Source organism: Podarcis erhardii (genome assembly GCF_964252035.2).
Source record: "Podarcis erhardii genome assembly, chromosome: 1".
Lineage (NCBI taxonomy): Eukaryota > Metazoa > Chordata > Lepidosauria > Squamata > Lacertidae > Podarcis > Podarcis erhardii.
This window is the reverse complement of record NC_138497.1, coordinates 8920622-8945200: the sequence shown is the minus strand read 5'-3', so window position 1 is coordinate 8945200 and position 24579 is coordinate 8920622. Positions and strand designations below refer to the sequence as shown.

The following is a 24579-nucleotide window of genomic DNA, read 5'->3' as shown; positions in this document are numbered from 1 at the left end:
GCACAATCGCAACCCATGCGTGCGCAGACGCGGCACTGCAGGTTGCGAACAATGCAGGTTGCGAATGTACCTCCCACACGGATCACATTTGCAACCCGAGCGTCCACTGTATGTGGGAAATCAGCGCTCTTGTGTATTGCTGACAGCAGATTCTGACCCATCAGAGGCTTGTCGTTGGAATGGGGAGGAAGGCCAATCAAATATTCTAGAGTTTAGGGTGGGGGACACTTCAAAGTAGTGTGGGAGATGGTGACGGGGTTGCAGAATGAAGGACCATAGCTCAACGGTAGAGCATCTGCTTTGCATGCAGAAGGCCGCTCGTTCAACTCCCAAGATCTCTAGGTAGTGTTGCGAATGTCAAACCCTGGAGAGCCACTTCTAGTCGGTGTACACACTACTGAGCTAGGCAGACCAAACTCTATATAAAGCATTAATAATAATAATAATAATAATAATAATAATAATAATAATAATAAATTATTTATACCCCACCCATCTGGCTGGGTTTCCCCAGCCACTCTGGGTGGCTCCCAATCGAATATTAAAAAAAAATTAAACATTACTAAACCCTAAACAGGACTGCCTTCAGATGTCTTTTAAAAGTAGGAGAGTTGCTTATTTCCTTGACATCTGATGGGAGGGTGTTCCACAGGGCAGGCGCCACTACTGAGAAGGCCCTCTGCCTGGTTCCCTGTAACCTCACTTCTCATAGTGAGGAAACCGCCAGAAGGCCCTCAGTGCTGGATCTCTGTGTCTGCGTTGAAAAATGGGGGTGGACACTCTCTTTCAGGTATACTGGGCCAAGGCCGTTTAGGGCTTTAAAGGTCAGCACCAACACTTTCAATTGTGCTCGGAAACCACCTGCTCAATCACCTTGGCCCAAGAATGGAAGATTTACTGGGCAATAATTGGCCAGGTCTAAAGATGTTTTTTTAAAAAAGTGGTTTAATGACTGCCTCTTTCAGCGGGTCTGGGAAGGCTCTCCCGCAGAGAGAAGCATTCACCACCCTGCAGACCCCATCGCCCAGCCCTTCCTGGCTCGCTTTTATTAGCCAGGATGGGCAAGGATCAAGGAGACAGGTGGTTGGTTTCACTCGTCCAAGCAGCCTGCCCACATCCTCAGAGGTAACAGATTGGAATTGATCCCATATAACATAACTAGACAGGACTCCAGCACTCTCCTGCCCCAGCCCTGCTCCCACAGTGGAGTCTACCTCCTTCCGAATCTGAGCAACTTTATCTGCAAAAAACTTTGCAAAAGCATTGCAGGAGATCTTGGGGTCCCGGCCAGGCTCTGGTGTTGAAGGTGGTTCCGATAGATTGCGAACCACCTGAAAGAGTCTCCTGCTGCTGTTTTCTGCAGTTGCAATAGAGGCAGTGAAGAAGGTCCTCTTCACCGTCGCCATTTGGTAGGCTCAACGTTGAGCTCTAACCTGTGTCCAGTCCGATTCAGAATGAGTTTTCTGCCACCGGCGCTCTAGCCATCTCAACAGTTGTTTCATCACCCTCATCTCCAGGGAAAACCATGGAGCAATCGGAGGGCGCTTCAGAGCCAGACAGTCAAAAGCCCTGGTTAACTCTGCATTCTGGTGGGTCACCAGGAAAACAGCTGAAAGGCCATCAACATGAGATAAAACACCCCCTACCACTCTCTGGAAGCCATTTGGATCTATTAAGTGGTGGGGGCAGACCATCCAAATCAGTCCCACCTCCCTGCAGAGGGGAAGGGTCATGGAGAAGTCCAGTTGCACCAGGAAGTGATCTGACTATGGCACTTCTTTTGTTTTGCTTTTACTTAGTGCCAGATCACCAACATCCATAGAGGTGAACACCAGGTCTAAGGCATGTCCACAGCTATGAGATGGGCCAAACTTATTTAGGGAGAGCCCCATGGAGGCCATGCTTTCCACAATGTCCCAATCAGCCCCTTGTAAGTTCATGTTGGCATGGATGTTAAAATCCCCTAGGTAGGACAACCAAATTAGGTGTCTCCAGGAGCACATCCACCACGACCTGAAGCAGCTCAGGCAGGGAATCCTTGGTGCAGCAGGGGGGTTGGTACACCAAAAGGAATTCTGTACTGCCCCTATTGCCCAACTTCCAGAACATGCACTCAGAAAACTGGGTCTTCCCAATAGGACACCTGGTGCAAACTAGTGATTTTCTAAAAATCACTGCAACACACACACACACACCTCGCCCACATGACCTGGATTGCTGTGGGTAAGAGAAACCTGGTGGACAAGCAGCGGCAAGGACAGGCCCATCTGCTTCATCCAACCAAGTCACTGTCACACATGCCAGGTCAAGTTCTCCATCCACAATCATGTCATGGGTGGCAGTGGTCTTATTCATCATTGACCTGGCATTGCACAGCAACACTTTCAGGTCATGTGGGTTTCCCTTGCTGAATTCAGTATCCTTCAGGTCAGGACCAGACCCAGAGGCAGGGATGGTCCTCAAACAACGACTAAGCCTGCCTCCTTGGTAATGACATAGTCCTACGTTCCTAACAATGAGCGTGTCCCTACCCACTCCACAGATGGAAACATCTGCTGAGTCAAAGTGCCCTTCAGAAGCAGAGGAACATCCTTGGATACAAGCCAAGGCCATAAAATACCTTACAAGGTTATTCACTGAGTAAAGAAATTGGTTGTTTCATGCCTCCAAGCCAGTTACAACAGCCAAATCATAGTTTTGGATTCAATTAAAGGATTCGTTGTCCAATAACTACATCTAATTCAAGCACATTGATTGGGTCTAAAAAGTTCTTTTGAACTGTTTTTAATTAACACTCCTTAAAAAAAAAAAAAAGCAACATTCTTGTGCCTTGCAGCAAAATTCATGCATGAAAAACAGAAAAGCCACTTACCATATTAGGGTCATGCCCCAAGGAAAAAAGATATGGCTTTTCTCGTAAAACAGCTTGTTGCCACTTTTCTTCAGACACCAGTCCAATGTACCAGTCGTTCTCATATTCTTCAAGACAGCTTAGCAGCTCTTTGAAACTTTCCACTGGTCCCAGACTTGCTTGGTCAACCAAAAGCTTAACTGTGTATCTGCAAGATAAACCATGTAAGGACCAGTGCACAATGTGTAGCTACATAAGAAAGAATGCCTATAACGACACCCTGGGAACACTCGTGTGTGGCTGAAGCCACAGCTAGATTTGCCTAGGATTAATTATGAGCATAACATGCATTAATCACACAATAAGGTTATGTCTGCATCTGCTGATTTGGGGAGCAAATTACTTGCGTGTAGCTCATTCAGCCTTCATGGTTTCCCTATCCTGTCTGGCCAGTAGTTCCTGCAAAAACCCTTTAAACGCTCTTTGGCTAGACTGCACATTAGATGGTAAGAGGGCTGCTGGATCAAAACCAATTTTCGAAGAAATATATTACAGCTTTCTATCCAAGCAGCCACAGAGGGCGATTGCAGCTGCTCTGCCACACATGGCTTGACCAACTCATTTACTGAATGGTTCTGTTTTAAGTAAAAGAAAAAAGACACCCTTCAGCATGCAGTCCATTCTATAACTTTTCCTGATTAGCATTCTTACTCATGGCTTCTTAAAATGTAAAAGCCAGAGCCTCTTGAGAACAGGTCATGAGCCTTTTAACGATGCCCTTGTGACTTCAGAGTCCCACCTCACTCAAAGAATACTGGAATCATGTACATTTCCCCAAGAGACACACCCTTGGTTTTTATCTCCAGTGCACAGTCTAGATTTATGCAGTCCATGGTGTCCCCAGTAAAGAAATGCACATTCTTTTAAGGTTTGCTCAAGACTGTATGTACTGACCAGGAAATGTGCACAAGTGTTTCTTCATGGACAGATTATGTGCATTCTCTATAACCCATGCTGAACGTGCAGAGTGGCACATTAGTGATTCGGCTCATAATACTATTACTCTCTCTCTCTCTCTGTATGTTTGTATGTGAATGCACAACTTTATAGTAGGGGTGGCTAAGGCCCAGTCTGGAGGCCCAATGCAACCCAAATCCATTTTTCCTGCTCCCCCAAAAACCCCATTTTTGGAGGTAAAAGAAAAAACAATGTAATAACACAGAGAGGGGGCAATGGAGTCCAGTACCCAATGCAGAAGCAAATCACCCCATCCCCAGTCACTGTTTATTGAATTCACATCCTGCTCTTCCTCCCAAAGGAGGCCAGGAAGGCAAACAAGTGATAAACATAAGATACCTTGGAAACAATTGCAATACAGATAACAGGCCGAGTTCAAGGTGTTACTATTAGTATATAAAGCCCAGTCCTTGCTGGACTGGTCATGTTGTGCGGATGCCTGATTATAGTCTTCCAAAGCAACTACTCTATTCCAAACTTAAAAATGGAAAGTGTAATGCTCTACTTGGAAAAAAAGAGGGTAAAACTACAGAAGGTAAAAGCGGAAATCTCTCATAGGAGCTGTAAGGCATGGCCTAATTGAGATACAGAAGGCTGAAAGTGCTGAGCTCAAGAAAGTGGAAAATGCAGTTGTTTGGAACTTAGAAGAACAGACTGCAAGACCGTGCTTGGAGAAGCATAGGGCTGTAAATATTATGTTTTAATTCATCTATAAGTTTCTGCAAGTAAAGATTTTGAATGTTAAAGTCTGGTCATTTGTTTTAATTTCCGATAAAGGGTGCCAGTCCTAAATATGATTTGAGCTTCTTAGCTGCGCTTTTGCTGCCCTTATTTCAACAGTTTATTGCCACGGTTACCTGAACACTTTTAGGGCCAACTGAAACAGCTCCTGCTTTGCCACCAGCCAGTCCAAACAGACCGACCAGGGGAGGCCTCCATTGTAGGCTCTGAATATGTGGCCAGGCGAGGGAAGAACATCGTCTAACCCAAACACGGCAATGTAGCAGGACAGGGCACACTTGACGTACAAGTCTTTCAAAGCAGCATCTTTAATGATGTCCTCGAGTAAACTTGAAGGGTTTTCCTTCAAGTGGAAGAAGTCCAGCTGGCGAAGTACAAAATGGTACCAGTCTTCCGGGAACTTCTGCTTCATTTCATAAAGTTTGGCCACAGGTAAGGGTACAGTTCTCCACTCTTCGGGAATGCTTAACAGCTCAGAATAAGAGTTGCTAAACTTAACAGGGGGCAAATCCACCAAGCCCCATTTTCCCCCAGTGTCTACAGCAGGAAGACCAAGGACAACAGGTTTGTAGAGTTTATTGACACTGGGTGCCTCTGGCAGTTCGGTGTCTCTGGTGTGTATTTCGACTGAACCTGGGAGAGAAAAGAAGGGCCTTGGTGTGCTTCCTCGTGATGCCATTTTGGGTCCTTTTTTGCTGGGTTCATCATCAAAAAGGTTGCTGTCGTCAGTCCACTCATCTATTGATTCCACACTGAGGTGGTCATCATTTTTCCAGGAGTCTGGACTTTCTATTGCCTTGCTTAAAACTTCAGGTGGCTCCACTGAAGGCGACTTATGCTTGGATTTGGGTGTTCTTTCATGTGTTCTGTGCGTTTCTGATTTCTTATAGCAGTATTGGACTAGCACCCATAAGAGGTTTTTCAGAAAATCGTCTTTCAACTGCCTCCGGTTGTCAGGCGAGTCAATAATTCCAGACAACACGTTCCTGGCATCTGAATAGAGCTTCACAGGAAGAACACAACAAGGTGTTAAAATATTTAAAAAGTGATGGTTGAGGGAGAGGATCTTCCTGTGCTCCTCGTGTTCGAAGGCTGTCTCAAACATTTCATCTACTTTGTGAGCTTCAGCGGTATGGCAGGAGGTTTCCTGCAATTCTAACCCCTGAAAATCAAACAGACAAAAAGAAAAAAGGTAAAAAAAGCCCTGACTAGGTATCCAAGTACACAAAGCCCTGATTAGGTATCCAAGTACACAAAGCTCAGTTTAGATGGTCATCACAATCATAGTTTTTGCAGGCCCACTTCAAGCCATCATTTTAAGGGTAGTGCTAACCAAAAATCACCTGATTTGGACATCACAACAAACATATGGATGGAGTAGGGATGGGGAACCCATAGCGCTCCCAATACTAAAACTCCCATCAGCCCAGCCAGCATATCCAAAGGTCAAGAACTGTGGGAATTTAGTGCCACAACATCTGGAGGGCTACAGGCTCCCTCGCTATGTAGCCCTTCAGCTTTAATGGGAGACAGAAAGCAATGTCTTACAGCAAGATCATCTGCATGAATATCAGCTTTCTGTTTTTTTGTTGTTTTTTTTGCCTGATAAAGAGCAGTTTAAAGATATTTATTAAAATTTTACAAAAAAAAAAGAAACACATGGCAACAACAAAAATGAAGAAAAACGAACATCAAAAATACACATAAAAAAGAAAAAAGAAAAATACAAAAGAATAAATTTACACCAATCTAAAAAGAAAAAGAAAATCTCCGACTTTTAAATTCATACTTAATTAACCTTCTTTCTTGACTTCCTCACGCCTCCCTTTTTTGTGTTCCTCTTTACCCAATCAAATACAGCAAATCCTTACCCTCTTTCAAAACTCATTTCTAGTTATTAGAATCATTCTATTATGTCTCCGATCTTTCCTCCTTTTATTTTAAACACCTTTAACATATTATTTACTTTTGACATAATATAGCTTTAGTCTTTCACCCTTTTTCTGTTACATTTTTGCATACTTTTCAAAACTATGTCACTAATGCCATGAATATCAGCTTTCTGAGCCTGCAAACTCTGCATCATCATCAGTGTTTATTGTTATTAGTTCAATTGTTAAGTTTTTATGACTAATTCTACTTTTTATACACCTTGGGTACTCTCAGTGGAAAGATGGGGAAAAACACACACATGCACACAGTGAGTTCAGTTGGCAGAGTTCTTATCACTTTGGAATAGAAAGGTGCCAATTCATGATTTCTACATGGGTCTGGTTTAGATCTGCTTTTAAATAAGCCACATGCTCATTAAGAACAGCTTAGTTTATGAACAACTTGGAGAGATTATTAAGATAGAGAAGGGGTGAGTGCTGTGTGGTCAAAAGACTCCTACTCTATGAACTATATAGGGATGCTTAAGAGAAAGAGGAAAAAGAGGTGCAGCACTAGAGAGCAAGAATGGTGTGTTTTTCTACCTCAGGGCAAAACTGGGATAGTAGCAATGGGGTGTGTACTGAAATTGAGTGAGCAAGCATGTGTGGCTGCTTCTCTGTCACCCCCCCCCACTGCTGAGCATTTGTGCAGGCTACTCACCTGCCCCAGCTGCAAGTGCACGCATGTGAGCATGAGCTGGCATGCAACCCTCCAAAGGGTGGTGGCCATTGGGCGGAAAAAGGTTAGCCACCCCTGCCTTGGGTTGGCATCCATCTGTCTTGAGAGACAATGGAGTATGCATCCGGGGTTGAAATCAAACAGCTACGTTAGCAGCACCGAAGCGACCTCCCTGGGGTGCAAGCCTGGGCTGCCCAGACGACAAGACCCCTCCTCTCGGCCTCGCTGATGTAGCCCAAAGGAAAGCAGAGCAAGACGTTTGACACCAGCTTAGCTGCAGGAGTCCCCAGAAGGAGGCATACAAGGCACCATCCAACTGTCGTAGCTCCTGAGCCTTTGCTTCTCCCGAAGATATCCTGCAAGAGTGGGGATTTACTGCAACATTTTGTTGCTGGTCGTACTCATAAAAACTTGCTTCATTCTTTCCCTTGAACTGGGATGTTTTTGGGGGTGGGGAGTGGGGTGGGGTGAGTCTCCTGTTAGCTCCTTTTTTTTGCACTTCTGCAAAACTTTAGGTTTTCCCAAGCTGGTACATATGTCCCCTCCTGTGCATGGATTTGGCTATTTTCAGCTATGTATGCAACACCACACGCCTCTAAACATTGGAAACAGAGGGGCAGGGCAGTAGAGAGATGGTCAGAAGGCAACACAGCGATATTCAATCTAAAACTTGCTAGCAAGAACAGTTTCCGAGTTACAGAAAGGCTAAGCAGCTTTCTGAATGAATCAGACACCTTGGGCTGGATTCAGACTTGCCATTCTGGGAGCAGAAGCACAGACACCCACCACAGGCTCCCCTTACAGCAGCTTTCGCCAAGCCGGGCCCCTCCACATGTGCTGGATTGCAACTCCCATCAGCACCAAGCAGCATTTTGTAGTCCAAAACATGTGGAGCACAAGTTTTGGGAAGGCTGTGCTATAGGAAGAGGGGTGTTTTTGGCCAGTTTTCCTTCCCACCCACATTACAGCCCCCAACGCTACTTCCCAGGCTGTTCTGAAGGGGCCCTCAACCCTCCACGGAGGTCCTGCAGAAGGAAGAGGGAAATTGTCACAAGGTTCTTCTTATCTTCCTCAAGGGATTGGATAGTCTTGTGAAAAAAATCTGCCCCCAGATAGTCTGAATCCAATGCCCACACATGTAGCGTGTTTTCTTTTTTTAACTTTACCCCTCCTTGGGTCACTCTAGCAGATAGTTCGCGCACCATGAAAATTAGAGCAACTTCTACTGACTGCCGGGGGGGGGGGAGCTACTCCTCTGCCACAATGGTACCAGGTAGGCTTAGCAATAGTCACCTTGATATTAAGACAACAATAAGTGAAGCCTCTTTCTAACACAAGGATCCATACCAGTCTGTCTTGGAATCGGCACAGGTAGTGAGAGCCAGGTGAGCAGAGCCCTTTTGAAAAAGACACACATACACAAAGAATTAATTTTTGCTGCAGGACTGCTGAACGGCATTTTGGAAGGGACCCTGAGGGACATCTAGGTCAACTGCCTGCAATGCAGGAATCAAGGCAATGGTTGTTATATTCACAGAAAAGTGGGGTTAAAGTAACAAACTAAATACATCAGACTACATCATAGCCATAATCCTGAAATTGCTTACTGAATCTCAGCTGTACATGACTGCAGCTATCACACTGACATGCACAGTTTCTACAAAGACACAGCTGCATGTGGTTACTATTTCCCTTTTTTATATATTAAAAAAAGGTACAGTGAGAAAAATAAAAGGACAAACCCTGACCCAAATGGCAATCCTCAAAAATAATGGAGAGATGGGGAAATTGTTGTGTCGACAGGTTACAAACAGATTCTAGCTATGGACGTTTGGAGACACATGGATGTCATGAGTTTCTGTTGAGGTTTTCTGCTTTGAATTGGTTGTTTCCATTAGTGGATACAGTGGTGCCGAACAGATCAACAAAATCTCACCCTTAATGATTACAGGAAAGGGCTGCCACACTAGCAGCAATTGTTGAGGAGAGACTTTTGGTAGACAAAGCTCTTGCAGTCACCCCAGCATGGGAGAGAGGAATCGGCTCTGCACAACTGTTCGTGCACAACTATTATTTGCAACTACACTCTTAAAGAGAACATTACTGAATCGAACCAAACCTATTTTGTCGTAGAAGCAAAACTACTTCCCCCACATAACTGCAGGGGTTTGAGATGTGTCAGATGTCGGCTGACTGCATACCACTGATTACTAAATTATCTCAGCTGGCGCAGTTAAAACTACGGAGTTTCAGAATAAAGCAAGTGCAATCTAAGAAACCTGCCATTACATTAGTTAAAATTTAAAATAGCCTTTTCTATCCTGCTGAGCTAATAGAGTGCATTCTCTTGCTAACATTTTTGTAAAGGTTTCCTTAATTGTGCATAGCTGCCAAAACTGATAAAATACGCCTTAACCTTAAAACATAAAGTGATATCCTGCCAAGACGTGTCTAGTCAAGGCCTCGCCCATTAAAGACCAGGTAATTTTTTTCCTGATAATTAATTTTTAAAATCATTTAAATCCCCAAGGCATACATGCCCTAGCACAGCACTCTCCAATGTGAGCCAAAGAGGTTTCCTACTGCATTTCTCCCCTTACCTTTGAAAATGTCTAACAGAGATCCCCACCCATCAACCCTAGTAACAAAGAATAGTCTTCTTACATTGCACCTGCTTTTTGTATCCATTTACTGATATGAGAAAATCATTTTCCAGATCTGGTAACCACTATGGGACTGAACCATACCCTACATACCCAGAAGCCTCCATTCAGCTGTAGCAGCCTTTAGAGGCCACAGCTGCTACAATCAACTGGAGGCTTCTGAGTATAAAAGGTCCGATTCAAACTGGCCTCATAGCCATGTAGTCAGGTCAGTTTTCAGCACATGATAAAATGTGATCTAATGAGTGACAAAGTTGTTTTGAAGCTTACTTACCCAGGCTACCATTGGACAGTGCTGACTGCAATGCAGTAGTCAAACTTGGAATCATTTGCTGATAATATATGGTGTCAGGACATATGCAGGCCGTCACACCCACAGGTCCCGGCCAACTTCGGATAGGTCTTGGAAAGCCAATCAGAAATATTGGGAGACTGAAAAGGGGCAGCAAGGGGGAAGACAGAAGTGCAGATAGCAATATGAGGGTCAGTACAACTGGAAAGAAGACAATGTTGAGTGTAATCAGGGTAGCAGTGGACTTCCGGCGTTGCTTTTTCTCTGTCCATGATGTCAAGAGAACAGTAAGTGCAAACTGCAGTTTTGAAACAAACTGAAACAGTCGATTCCGGATTATTCCGACCTAGCAGGACAGAAATAGCATATCATTTTTTCTTTAAATTGTTGGCTCTTCTACAGCACTTTGTATTGCTAAAGTTGTTGGAATGCCCTCAGAATATAATTATCAAGCTTGAATTGGTTGTCACATGGTTTTCTGACCCTAACTCTGGTTTGAATCAAAATAGGAGTCTATTTGGGAAGGAATAGGGGAGGGCTGAAGGGCAATAGCACGTTTCATAAGATTTTTAATTATTATTATTACATACCACTTAATCCCAAAACAGGCTTCTAAATGTCTTAAAAGAATAAAATGATGCAAGTGTTAAAATACAATTTTACAAATAAAAACAAACAAACTTTCATACATGTAGTAGTTTGAAAGCCCAAAATGGTCCAAAACATGGCTGCAATGCTAATTGGGAGTATGTAGGTCAGATCAAATACCATCTGTCTGGGTTATCAATTTATCTTAAGAGCTACTCTGTATGGCCTGGGACCAGAGTATCTTAAGAACCACCCCACACTCACATGAGTCTGCTGCAGTGCCACAACAGAGAAATCTCTGTACAAGGTTTTCTGCTTTCAATTTTTTGGCGTCCACTGGGGGTGGGGGAAAGGCATGAGGCACGGGACCTTTTAAGTGGTGGCACCTGCTACAGAAATTTTCCCTGGCCCAACTACTGCTTGCCTTTTGGTGAGCAGCTAGGACTTAACCTTCTCCAAGAGGCAGGTCTGACCTTTTAAAAACAGGTTTTGACAGTGCCATTGTTTGATACCAACTCTGACTTGTTGTTCTTGACTTGTTTATTTTTTAATTGGCCTTTTAATAATTTGCTTTAATTTCTGCTTACTTGCTTCACCACCTTGGGATATATACCTATACCTATACCTATACATATACACATACACATATATTTGCTTTCGTAGATTTTCACGGGTACATATACATATATATATATGAAAGGAGGAATAGAAATGCTGAAGGAAGCTACAAATAAAATCAGACTTACCAGCAAGAGCCTGATTCCCGTATCAATGCTTCTATTCCACCAAAGATCAGTATTGAACACCAGCAACTGCACAGTTGACACCACCACCATATCCAACAAAGCATGCTCTGTATCCTGCCATACCTGGAACAGAGATTACTTAAATGACTCACAATATGTTCATCTCACTCTTGATCTGAAGTTTAATACTTAAAATAAAAAGGGCTATATTCAACGCTGCAGCTCCATCCATGCAACGGAATTCTGTGTGTACCACAGAACTGTGCCTTCCTCACTTGTATTCTACAGCCCCCTCGTACACCCTCAAAATCTGCTCTGGAGACCTAACAGAGGAGATTTTGGAGGTACGTGGAAGCACATGGGGACGAGAGGAAATGGAGGCCCATTAATAGTAATAATTTACCCTACCCATTTGACTGGGTTGCCCCAGCCACTCTGGGCGACTTTCAACATAATATAAAAACTTTCAACATAATATAAAAACACAAGTGAACATCTAGCATTGAAAGCTTCCTGATACAGGGCTGCCTTCAGATGTCTTCTAAAACTCAAGATAGTTATTTTCCCCCTTAACATCCCCTGGTATCTAATGGGAGGGCGTTCCACGGGGCAGGTACCACTACCAAGAAGGCCCTTTGCCAGGTTCCCTGTAACTTTTTGCAGTGAGGGAACGGCCAGAAGGCCCTCAGAACTGGAACACTGTTCATGCAGTGTTGTATACAACCCAAAGCTGTTATTCCTCTGTTGTTGTTTTGCAGGAGTTTCTCATATGTTTTTGGGTGCCTGACCACCAAAGATCTATTCAAGTGTCTTTTTTTTTTTTTAATGCTGCCTAAAATTTGCTGGTCTTTCCTCTGTTTGCCATTTTTATCCCATACAGTAATTCTCATATTATTATAGAAGTTAAAAAATAAAAGGGTAAAGGACTCCTGGACGGTTAAGTCATGTCAAAGGTGACTATGGGGTTGCAGCGCTCATCTTGCTTTCAGGCCGAGGGAGCTGGCGTTTGTCCACAGACATCTTTCCGGGCCATGTGGCCAGCATAACTCAATCGCTTCTGGCGCAACAGAACACCGTGACGGTAACCAGAGCTCACTGAAATGCTGTTTACCTTCCCATCACAGCGGTACCTATTTATCTACTTGCACTGACGTGCTTTTGAACTGCTAGGTTGTAGAAGTACTGCCTTAGGCTAAGAACAACATGTGCAGTCCACCATGTGCTTGTTTTGTGTGACTTGCTCTAATTCCAAGAATCAGGTTTTCAATTAATCTGGAACATTTACTCAGGTCCTGAGGAAAATAAAATGGGATTGGGCAATAGAGCATTGGCAGAGTCAGACAAACAGAGCCCATAACGGAGAGCAAGAAATTACTCGCACAAGCTGCTCCCACTGCCAGCTTTTTTCGTATCTCTCTCAGAATTCAAAGTTCAGACCGTATAATTCCCCCATGTTCTCAACAGCACATCCAAAATGGTGATAAACAGTGTGGGGGGGGGGGAGCGGAGAGAGAGAGGGGAGAAGAGAAAGAAAAAAGTAGCAATAAACTCAAACTTGGCAAGCTGAATTCTGCACTAGATAACTCCATACAAGACCATGGCAATATTCCAGACACAAAATACATCTAGATTTAAACACGGCACATCAAACCAGTAAGCTAGAGTGAACCTTGGCTAATAATAGGAAAAGCACTTTATAAATAGTGCTCTATTAATGCTTTCCAAGTAGTCAAAATACTTTGCATGCATTATCTCAGTAATCCATACAAACAACGTTAAAGCTGGCCAGTCTTTTACCCTCCACAATACAGGATGGTATCTGCGGCAGAGAGCAATCCCTTGCCTAAATCCAAACAACGACCAACAATGACTTAGGTCAATGTTACCTAAGAACTCTTTAACTAGAGATACTTAAAATTTAAACTTGGGGCAGTGAACATACAAGTCACATTGTCTACCACCAGATTACGTGGGTCAAAATCCCTTATTATGAATAAATATCCCCTTTCAGGAACTGGAAAATGTAATTCTCACATCCATTTGTTATTCTATCTTCCCTAAAAAGTAAGTGCTTTTCTTCCATGTGCTTTTTTTTAAAACTTTTTAACAAAATACTTAAAAGTTACCATTCTAAAGCCTCTTGAGAATCCAATGGAAACATATACAGATGGAAGATGATGCAGAGAATTGTCTAGGGAAAGAAACGCTATCATAGCAAATGGAGACACTGAAATTACAAGAGAAAAGAAATTATGCACAATGTTTTTCCTTATACAAGAAGTATATACATAAGGGGCATGCTTCAGAACAGAGATTTTGCAACCATGATCTACAGAGTTTTGTCTATTTGGGATTCAGGCGGCAGCAATGAATGCTTCATTTACTAAAACAGAGTTCAACACAGTGCACTTAAATTTGTGCATGCAGGTAAAAGTGGAATTATATACGTAATGATTATCAGGCCTTTAAAAATCTTTTACACTGATGTTATGTGGCTCTCAAGTGGCTGACGTTCTCTAGCTGACTCTCACTGGTCCCAAGATCTTATGAAAGGCCCAGATTGGCTTTTATCTCTGGCAAAAATGCAAGGTGTCTACAGGATAGGTGTCTATGTTCTAACATCTCTTCAAAATTGAGAGGGCAGACATTCATCCCTCATTAGAAAATGCTTAACTGCAACCTTAGTGTTGTGCTAACAGTTTTGACTTTTAATAACTGGTTCTTACTTTGTTTTAATGTCAAGCAATTTTATGTTTCATTTTGTAAGCTGTTTTGAAAATCTTATTGCAAGGGGCATTGACATAATGTCTTTGTCACTTTCTGAAGTCAGTGTAATCCAGTAGCCGTTTTGTATAATGAGACTGATCTGCCAATTGCTAGAGAAGTGATATACTATACAGAAAAAAATTATAACAAGTTTTTTATTCAGCAAATTGGGGAGAGGGGGAGAGAAGGGATGTTCTGAAACATTTGAAATCAGTTGTAACATGTCAAATTAGATATCCCAATCAATTGCCTTTGATATTAAAACCTATTGTTTTTCATTGCTTCATATGCCTTAAATTCTACAGTTCTGTGCTAGATAATGGCCAATTCAATTCTTCTACTGTATTCCGAAATTCAGTACACCAGCTAAATTGTATTTTATTTGAATGACTAATTTAGGTAGAGAATCAGATATTATCTCCTAAATGCCTTCTTCTAGATTGGCACTGGGTTAGCGGACCCTTGGTGCTCTAGATATAGTGGGGACTCGCTTCACTCAACATGGCAAATAGTTAAGGATGATGGGAGTTGTAGTCTAGCAACATCTAGCGGGCCACAGGTTTCTCACTCCTGCTTTAGAATCTAAGAATTACCATTAAATCGAAGCTTATTTTTAAGTGAGAACTCAGCAATTCAGTATATTCCACAGAATGTGGCATTTATAAAAGAACACTTATTCAGTAAGCCCTAAGATCATTAAGATTTAAATGCCTTGGCTCCACTTAATGTGGGTTATTTTGGAATGTACGTGTAGAACATTTCATGATCTTTCTTCGGTCTCCAGCTTATACATAATACAGAAGGCTGCAGGCTCTCTTACCTACAGCTAGCAAAATCCTTCTGAGCACACCAATTTTCTTAAGCCTCTTTTGTTTCTCCACAAATACATTCGCAGTCATGACATCCTTTGGATAAAACGGGTTTCGCAACATTCCGAACAGGTACACGGCCTGAATCTGTCCAAGAATCCACGTCGCAAGGAGCAATGCCATCAGCAAATAGCTCACAACAGCCTGGAGGCTGGTTTTAGAAAACGCCTGAGGACCCAGGAAGGAGTGCAACAGGCCAGCTTCCAGGAGAGCCAGAGTCAATGCAGTCAAATAGAAAACAAATTCCCGCCATCCAAACTGGGTCCCACAACAGCCAGGTGCCTTTGTAAACTTGTCGGAGGCTAAGAATTTGATCATAGTGCACTTGAATGCAAACCCAATTTCTCTTAAGTTAAGACTCAATGCAAATCCAAATCCAGTCATGAAGAGGATGACACCAAGCGTGCTGGGGATGAAATAAGAGGCAACAGCTGTTCCCACAGAAATCAAAAACATGAATAGCAGCCTAGAAAGGGGAGAAAAAAGATTTGTTTGGTTAGGAAGAAGTCATAAATGACATCTGGAGAGTTGGGTCTATTTTCATTTTGGGAAGAGCCATACAGTGGTACCTCGGGTTACATACGCTTCAGGTTACAGACTCTGCTAACCCAGAAATAGTGCTTCAGGTTAAGAACTTTGCTTCAGGATGAGAACAGAAATCGTGCTCCGGTGGCGTGGCAGCAGCTGGAGGCACCATTAGCTAAAGTGGTGTTTCAAGTTAAGAACAGTTTCAGGTTAAGAACGGACCTCCGGAACGAATTAAGTACCGTATTTTTTGCTCTATAAGACTCACTTTTTCCCTCCTAAAAAGTAAGGGGAAATGTGTGTGCATCTTATGGAGCGAATGCAGGCTGCGCAGCTATCTCAGAAGCCAGAACAGCAAGGGGAATCACTGCTTTTGTTGCGCAGCGATCCCTCTTGTTGTTCTGGCTTCTGAGATTCAGAATATTTTTTTGTTTGTTTTCCTTCTCCAAAAACTAGGTGCGTCTTATGGTCTGGTACGTCTTATAGTGCGAAAAATATGGTACTTAACCTGAGGTACCACTGTACTTCAGTGGCAGAGCATGTGCCTTGCATACAGAAGTTCCCAGGTTCAATACCTGGCGTCTGCAGGTAGAGCTTGGAGAGACTCCCTGTCTGAAACTCTGGACAGTCTCTGGCAGTAAGTGTAGACAATGCTGAGCTAGATGGGCCAGAGCGTCTGTATAAGGCAGCTTCACGTGTTCATACCTTTCCATTCTACCACAAGCAGATCCAAGGATCAGCTTCTTCACCTACTGTGATTTTCAAAAGGATGCTCCTGGTCCTATACACAATGTGATGACAACGCGGCATACTGGAAGTTTGAGTTGAGCATCATATTAGCAATTCATCTCCTACGCAGTTTTGCAAACTGTCTGGAGGGTTTGCGAAACTTGCTTTGAAGCCTGTGTGTAGTTTAGGGATATGCTTCTGCTGAACTGCATGTTTTTTTTAAAAAAATAAAGAATATATTGGCACCCCAGAACCTAATAAACTTATGAGAGCATAAATTATCTTAGACTGGAGTTCACTTCAACAGATATGCAAAATGTTAACCTAAATCGGCAGATACGGTTGCAGAGGGTGAGGAATTTGAAGGAATGAATTCAGGAGGATGCAAAATGCAGGCCATTTCTTTCAAACGTCACTGTTTACAGTTCCATTAGGATAATGCTTCCTGCATCCGATTAAGAGGACTCTAGTTCATGAAAGGTTAAGCTTTAATACATGTCTTCGCCTTTAAGATGCCACAAAGTAAGTTGTTTTCGCTGCAACAGATTACTACTATTTGTTCATTGCTTTTACAAAACAAAAATATTAAAATGCAGAATTTACCATGCATTTAAAAACCCATAAAGCAGAATGAAACTGAAGAGGAATAAATGTGTATTCTTATGCCAAACAATGATTACCTTGTGTTACTTGACATGGGTGAACCGCCTAGACCAAGCTCCAACACTTGTTCCATTCCCCAGAGAAAAAGTGCGTCCAGTGGGGGCAAAATTCCCAGAGTCCACAAGAATGGCAAACACAAAAACACAACGTGCAAAATCTGGTTTGCCAGTTTTAAAGCTGGAACATCAGCAATGAATCTGGACAAAAAATGGAAATATGTATTATTTCTGTGACAGAAGACAGGCTTTTTACATCCAGTCGCATTGCCCTGCCCACCATTTTGCTGAAGAGTTTTTGAGCCCTCTTACGGATTGTTTCAATATATGTAACTAAATACAAATGTTTACAGAAAGATGTTGCACAAGATGGACCAGTAAAAAGTACTGATTTGTTTAAAAGATTATAACCTGGTGTCAGGGAACTGCCATCAGGGCCGGAGGGAGAGAGCGGGCTCCGGAGGGGTCTCAGAGAGCGTCCCGGGATGGGGAGAGGCAGCCCATCTTCTGGGGAAGAGAATCAGCGTAGCACCAGTGGAGAAGGGGGGCAGATGGGGGAATCGGTGAGGCAGTCCCATGACTCCTTGCCAGGGACCAGCGGGGAGAGTAAGGGTCCTCCGCTGCCTACACCCTCCTTGCGCAGAAGGCTTCCGCGCAGGGAGAGTAGGAGGAGATTAGGCGTCAAAGAGCTTCTTTGCTGGAAGAAGTTCAAGAAACGCCCACTGACGGATTCTGCCAGCAATTGAGACAGCCACGGGTGAGTGGCTGTCCGGACAGAAAAGGTTCACTCAGGCAACCCAGCCAGGTGTTGCACCGGTTTGCACACGAGCAACCCCTAGAACCATTACACCTGGCTTCCACAGCAAAAAATAAATTAAAATCTTCTAAGGCAGTCACTGCTGTGGACAGCACATTTTTACCTGTGAGTGAGGTCCACTGCGAAGAAGACAAAAATGTAGAAAGGTCTCATCAGAGGAACAATTTCGTAAGTGTCTAGTGCTTGGTAAGTAGCTGTCTCTGAAGCAGTATTGACAATTAAGGAGTACTCCCCAATGCAGACCGTCACCCAACCAAAGACAAAGATCATAACAGTTCCTCCAATGTTACCTCCATACAATGAGGCGATTCTATTAGGTAGAAGGTACCAAGTTCCTAAGCCACACAGCACCCCAGCGAGAAGTGAGTGAAAGATGATGTTAACTATGTATTTCTTGCCTGGAATAATAAATTTGACTGTCTCTGAGCCCAGACAACTAGAGAACTCCCATTCATCTTCATCCGTTAGGGTACTGTGAGTATGCACTCTTTCCACCGAAGCCGTTTTCTGTTTTGCATACAGGCTTGCTGCCTGGACAGTAACAGCTGCACCTAGCATGAGTCCTCCAGAGACAGCAGCTGTAGAATAGTCTTGCAGAATACTTAGTTGGTAGAGCAGCGTCCCCACACCTCCCAGAAGACATGGTAGCAGGAAGAGAAGAATCTGGTTCACGTAGACATAAAGAGGCGCAGGGTGTCCCAATTTAAATCGAGGGCCGCCCAAAACAGTCTGTGGAAAACGTTTCAGGAGGAATTCTTGTTTGTGGTCGTTCAGCAGAGGAACATCTGGGCCCATTCTCATTCACTCAGACCTTGAATGAATCTCATTTTCTCTGAAGAGGATAAAGGGACAAAAGGAAAATTTTACTAATAAGAGTGCCATTCTAAATACAGTGGTACCTCAGGTTACATACGCTTCAGGTTACATACGCTTCGGGTTACAGACTCCGCTAACCCAGAAATAGTGCTTCAGGTTAATAACTTTGCTTCAGGATGAGAACGGAAATCGTGCGCGGCGGCAGCAGGAGGCCCCATTAGCTAAAGTGGTGCTTCAGGTTAAGAACAGTTTCAGGTTAAATATGGATCTCCGGAACGAATTAAGTACTTAACCCGAGGTACCACTGTATTAATAATAAAACAGCATTTCTCAAAAAAAATTAAAGTGAAAGCCCCATTCTAAAAACCAGATTCTCCATAACCCTGATTGGAGCAACTTTAGGTCAAATAACCATCCCCTGGGGGGGGGGGGACCATTGGGCATATTCTACCAGCTTCTAACTCCCTGTAGTGCTTCTTGCTCAACCTCCCCTCGCGCACCCCCCCCCCTGTTTCCTGGGGTGTGGCCGCTGTCATATAATCATAGAGTCCTAGAGTTGGAAGGGATCCTGTGATAGGAATTTTCACAAGGGTCATCTAGTCAAACCCGCTGCAATGCAGGAATCTCGTCTAAAGCATCCATTACAGATAGCCCTCCAACCTGTGCTTGAAAAACTCCCAAGGAAGGAGAAACTACAACCTCTTGAAGGAGGCTGTTCCACTGTCACATGCTGGCAGTTTCTGGGAGCCACAGGTGAGAGCTGGTAGCACTTGGGAAGATGCTCAACTAAAACTTCCATCATCCCCCAATTATAGAACATGCTGAGTGCAGCTCATGGGATCTGGAGTCCAAAAACATCTGAAGGACCACAGGTACCCCACCGCTGCTTTAGGGGAACTGTTCTGTATATTTATAATTGCATAACTGACATTACTATCCAGCAGGCCATGCAGTATCGGCGGAACAACATGCAAGCACAGAGCGGTTTCAGTGGTTTCAAGCATGACCACAAATCAAGACATCATTATCTGATGCAGAGGGGAGCCTTCTTCCCAGAAGCGTCTCACTACATGAGCTCTCTCCTGGTCAACTGCAACATTACATCTGCTTTTTCTTCTGGTATCTGTGGCCATAGAACAAGAAGCACTAACCTAGACACTCCTTAAACCTCACCTGCCTTGCGTTGCTTAAGGGCAGCCTGCTTCATTTTAAATTATCTTTTATTACTAGCAAGAGGGGGGGAAAGCAAAGTGATTTTTCAAATCTTCCTACTATAATATTTAATACCTTTAAGTGTCTTGGTAATCAGCATCCATTATCTTCTGCTTGGGAACTACCACAGGATTTACAAAATAAAGGCATTGTTGCCTGTTACGAACTATGGACACAGGCCTTTCTGAATCACTACCATGTACCACTGCCAGTCATCTTACCCCACTGATTAGTGGTTTTCATCCCCAGCTGGTCAGTAATAAAATTTAAATTGCTGCACGCAGCTAAATTGTCTTAAGAGAGAACACATACTTTAGAGCAGAAGTGAAGAACTTAAAGATGCTGGACTTCAACAGCCTTGGAGGATCTAGATTCAGGTAGGTAGCCATATTGGTCTGACGCAGTCGAGATATTTGTCCAGTAGCACATTAGAGACCAACTAAGTTTGTTCTTGGTATAAGCTTTCGTGTGCATGCACACTTCTTCAGTGTTTCAGTATATCTGAAGAAGTGTGCATGCACACGAAAGCTTATACCAAGAACAAACTTAGTTAGCCCCAGATGAGAAATTCAGCTTTTCCATCCTAGTTTTTCATGATGCCTTACTACTCTTAGGCTTGCTTAGCAGGTAGAAGAGAGCAACAGAATGGGAATACAGGTAACCCACCATTTATGCAAGGGGCACCATGTGTTTAATTGAAACTGCATATATTTGAAACACCATTGTAAAATCCTGCAAACACCCCGCTCAGCCCCCACGCTATTCTGGTCCTTTACTTTCTCAGGGCACTTCCAGTACAATGCATGTGTGCTCAATACACACGTATTGAGCGTGTGTAAATGGATAATTGCCTGTAATAGAACACCACACCAGAAAACCGTTGGTGAACTCGTGCCAAGGAATAAAATTCTGTGGAATCTCCTGTGAAAACGATCTCGGGCGCCCAGGCCAGGAAGGATGCCCAAGTCCTTCTGAGAGAACCAGTGTCAGACTAGATGAACTAAGGCAAGACTTACCGTATTTTTCGCTCTATAGGACACACTTTCCCCCCTCCAAAAATGAAGGGGAAATGTGTGTGCGTCCTATGCAGCGAATGCAGGCTTCAGGAAGCTATCTGCAAGCAGCCTGCAGCACGAAGCCCGGGGAGAGCAGCACTGCAAGCTCCGGGAGCGGCGGTGAGGTTGCATGCAATCTCGTCACCGCTCCCGGACCTGTTTTGGGGGCTGGGGTCAGGGGAAGCTCGGGCTTCCCTCGCCCCAGCCCCACGGCTAAAAACGAAGCCAAGACAGCGAGCGGGATCCATCCCCCCCTATAAACTAGGTGAGCCCTATAGTCAGGTGCACCCTATGGAGTGAAAAATACAGTAGTATAAGACGCCTTCCAATATGGGCCCAAGATGTTGGCAAATCAGAAGCAGGTCTGGCTTAAAAGCACCTCTGGAATGTGTGCTTAGATGACGGGTGCTTGCTGGTGGAGCCATATGTTCAGGCTGTAGTGACTGGCAACAGGGCCTTCAGCATGTTTGCACCAGCATTACGGAAGTCTGTCCCTTGGTTATTCAACAGGGACTTGATATACTCTGTGCTTTGTAAGAGGATGATTTTATATTGCGTATGTTTATAATGCTCTTGTTCACTGGCTAGATAGCATCAGGCAGTGCTATTTTTCTAGAAAAACAGGTGCCAGAACTCACCATGAGTTGTCCTTTTATTATGGCAGTTCCCCTGTACACACCTGTGTACGTATGCCTAATGACATAAATGAGGACAAAAATAAAGTTTCTTGCTAATACCCGAAGATGCTACTACACTGGAACCTCGGTTGTCGAACATAATCCATTCCAGAAAATTGTTCCGACTTCTGAAATGTTCGACAACTGAGGAGCAATGGGTGGTTGGCAAAATCCATCGAAAAAATGGAGAAACGTGCCACGGAAGCCGTTTGACTTCTGAGGCATGTTCAAATATGGAAGCATTCACTTCTGGGTTGTTGGCGTTCAAAAGCTGAAACGTTCTACTTCTGAAGCATTCAACAACCAAGGTTCCGCTGTAATTGCACTTCCTTTGACAGCATTTATACTAAAATGTGTCAACGCCTCATGTGGAAGAGGCAGGTATAATGAAGTTTGCTGCACAGTGGAAGCTAGACCCCATTGCGTCGCACACTAGCCCTGTTGCAAATACTGGAGAACCAGTCAGTGATTTAATTGCTCCCAATACATTAATAACTGCACAAGAGTGTGTGTCCACACATACAGTTGTTCTGTACCAAAAGGTGCAAACCCAGATATTGGAAGAAGCCGGATTATGAACAAAAAGTGGAAGCCTAGCTTTTAATTCAAGCTCAGGTTCAGTTGAGGTTAAGTGACTGTTTATAAGCTAGAATGTAGGCGTATTTATCAATTAAATGTTAAAACATCAGCTTTCAGTTCTTTATAAACTAGAATGTAAGCCTAACTAAGTGTACACTGAGACACGCAGAAAGGCACATGTGGGAATCACACATATAAAATATAAACTTCAAGTATGAAAAACTAAAGCCAATTTTCAAGCAAAGAGGCTTCTTGCAACTCATCTTACAGGTGGCATTTGGGGGTGGATGGAGGGAAGTTTATGCCAATTCATCAAAAAGATTAGAGTGGCTTTAAAGGGGATTCAAATTCACGGGGATTCAGAATCAAACACTTTACCCACCTGCACCACAGTACGACTGCCAACTTATCAGGCTTTATTTATTTTTATGCTCCCTACTTCTGTGTCTGTTTCAGCAGCCTGATTTGCAGAAATCTGCAAATACGGAATGTTTTGCTATTCGCTCACCCCCATTTCTTGCGCAACAAGCTAATGTTAAAAAGCACAGGGTACAATGGCCAATTAAGAGTTGGCAACCCTAACCAAGAGACATGGTTAGGTCAACAGAGGTCAACTCCACAGCAGAAACCAACATACCTGGGGGAGGTTACATTTCAGAGGCAGAAAAGAACTGCAGGCTTGCTGGCTGGACGAAACAACCCTTTAAAGAGAATCCGTAGCCTTAAAAAAAGAAGAAAACAAGTTATAAAGCAGAGCAATTAACAAGATCCGTTCTCCCTCACCCACCATCACTTGGCAACTGCAGAGGAACTAACAAACACAGAATAGGCACAATACACACCCACAACTCTACCTTTTGATGGTTTCTATAGTGAAAGGGTCAAGTTGTCATAGCAAGGCCAGGAGCCTCATGCCAAAGCAAGGCAAAGGGGCTGAGCAAGAGCCTGACCCTGGCTGGCAGCAGCCCAGGAGCTACATAGCAAAGTGAGGCAAATGGATTGAGCAACAGCCCGACTCAGGCTGGCAGCAGCAACAGCCCAGGAGCTGCATAGCAAAGGCAAGAGGCTGAGCAAGAGCCTGACCCTGGCTGGCAGCAGCAGCCCAAGAGCCACATACAAAAGCAAAAAAAGGGGGTTGAGCAAGAGCTGGACACTGGCTCGCAGCCGCAGCAGCTGCATAGCAAAGGCAGGAGCTGAGCCAGAGCCAGAGCCTGGCTGGCAACCGCCTAGGAGCCACATACCAAATAAAGGCAAAGGGGCTGAGGAGCCAGACCCTGGCTGGCAGCAACCCCAACAAGCAGCTGCCCGGGAGCCACATACCAAAACAAGGCAAAGGGGCTGTGCTTGAGCCAGACTCTGGCTGGCAGCAGCAGCCCAGGAGCTGCATGGCAAAGCAAGGGCTGAACAAGTGTGAAACCCTGGCCGGCAGCCACCACCCAGGAGCCACATACAAAAGCAGAGCAAGGGGCTGAGCAGGAGGAGCCCGACCCTGGCTGGCAGCAACACGCCGAGGCAAGGCAGGGGCTGAGCAAGAGCCAGACCCCGGCTGGCAGCAGCAGCGGGACCAGCAAGCGCCTCCCTCCCTCTCCCCGCCGGAAAAAAACCCCAAACGAGCTGCTTTTCGGGCGGAGCAGAGGCTGAGAGAAGGCGAAAATACAACCACACAGCGAGTCCCGTGGCCAGTTTAAAAAACACGTTTATTATTACGGCAAAAGCCTTTCATGCTTAGCCGGGTGGGCCGAGAAGGGAGAAGAAGCCCCAAAGGCGGGAAACCTGACAGGAAGGCGAAGAAGAAGGGAGCCTGTGGAGGAGCCTTCCCTTCCCTTCTTCGCGCCTTTTTCTCCTCAGGGCCGCCGCCGCCGCCGCCGCCATTTTGGCCCCGGGAAAGCGGAGGAAGGAGAGCGCGCGACATAGGTCTCCTCTGAGGGTAGGGAGCGGCCGTCGCCGACCCCGCGGGGACCCGCACCTCCTCCTCCTCTTCCCCCCGATATCGATCAAGAGATATCGATCCATCGCCCACTCACCCAGCCGAGGGAGCCCGCCCTTCTCCTCCTTCGCCCTCCCCGGGAGCCTGAGGGGAGGGGAGGAAAAGATATTCCTATTTCTCTCTCTGCTTATTTATTTATTTTCTCCCTCTCTGAATTCTGCTCCTTCCTGAGGAGGTTGCGGGGCTGGGAAATGGCGTCTTCTTCTTCTTCTTCGGCGGCGGCGATGGCCGGCCGTGGCGCCTCCCCTTCCCTCTCCCCTCCTCTCTCCCTTCTTCCAGGGGGAATCAAAAAGGGGGGAAGAAAAGAAAGGAAAAGGAAAGGAAAAAAGGGGCTGCTTTGTTAACCACAGGCTCTCTCACCTGGCGAATCGCAAAAGGGC

At 44.5% G+C, this 24579-nt stretch overlaps 1 protein-coding gene and 1 long non-coding RNA gene across 8 annotated transcripts in view; both read right to left on the bottom strand.

Annotated features, from left to right (window-relative positions):
* The window catches only part of PCNX4 (pecanex 4), a 25446-nt gene extending 867 nt beyond the window's left edge, over window positions 1-24579 (bottom strand). The window contains exons 1-11 of one of the 7 annotated variants that reach the window (XM_081858893.1): window positions 24560-24579; window positions 22850-22933; window positions 17977-18705; window positions 17078-17257; window positions 15095-15609; window positions 13635-13735; window positions 11509-11631; window positions 10157-10520; window positions 8513-8616; window positions 4726-5771; window positions 2873-3059 (exon numbers count right to left, since the gene is read on the bottom strand). In XM_081858893.1, coding sequence (XP_081715019.1) covers window positions 2873-3059; window positions 4726-5771; window positions 8513-8616; window positions 10157-10520; window positions 11509-11631; window positions 13635-13735; window positions 15095-15609; window positions 17078-17257; window positions 17977-18674 — 3318 coding nt within the window. In that variant the 5' untranslated portion in view covers window positions 18675-18705; window positions 22850-22933; window positions 24560-24579. Of the gene's footprint in view, window positions 1-2872; window positions 3060-4725; window positions 5772-8512; window positions 8617-10156; window positions 10521-11508; window positions 11632-13634; window positions 13736-15094; window positions 15610-17077; window positions 17258-17976; window positions 18706-22849; window positions 22934-23054; window positions 23517-23919; window positions 23939-23985; window positions 24195-24236; window positions 24373-24559 lie in introns of those variants that run through there. The other 6 variants (XM_081858894.1, XM_081858888.1, XM_081858889.1 and 3 more) reach the window with 6 other exon arrangements.
* LOC309337262 lies at window positions 19287-21598 on the bottom strand. Its single transcript, XR_014154145.1, has 3 exons — window positions 21264-21598; window positions 20444-20912; window positions 19287-20248 (listed from the first exon to the last, which is right to left on the bottom strand). It is a non-coding gene; the product is annotated as an uncharacterized lncRNA (long non-coding RNA).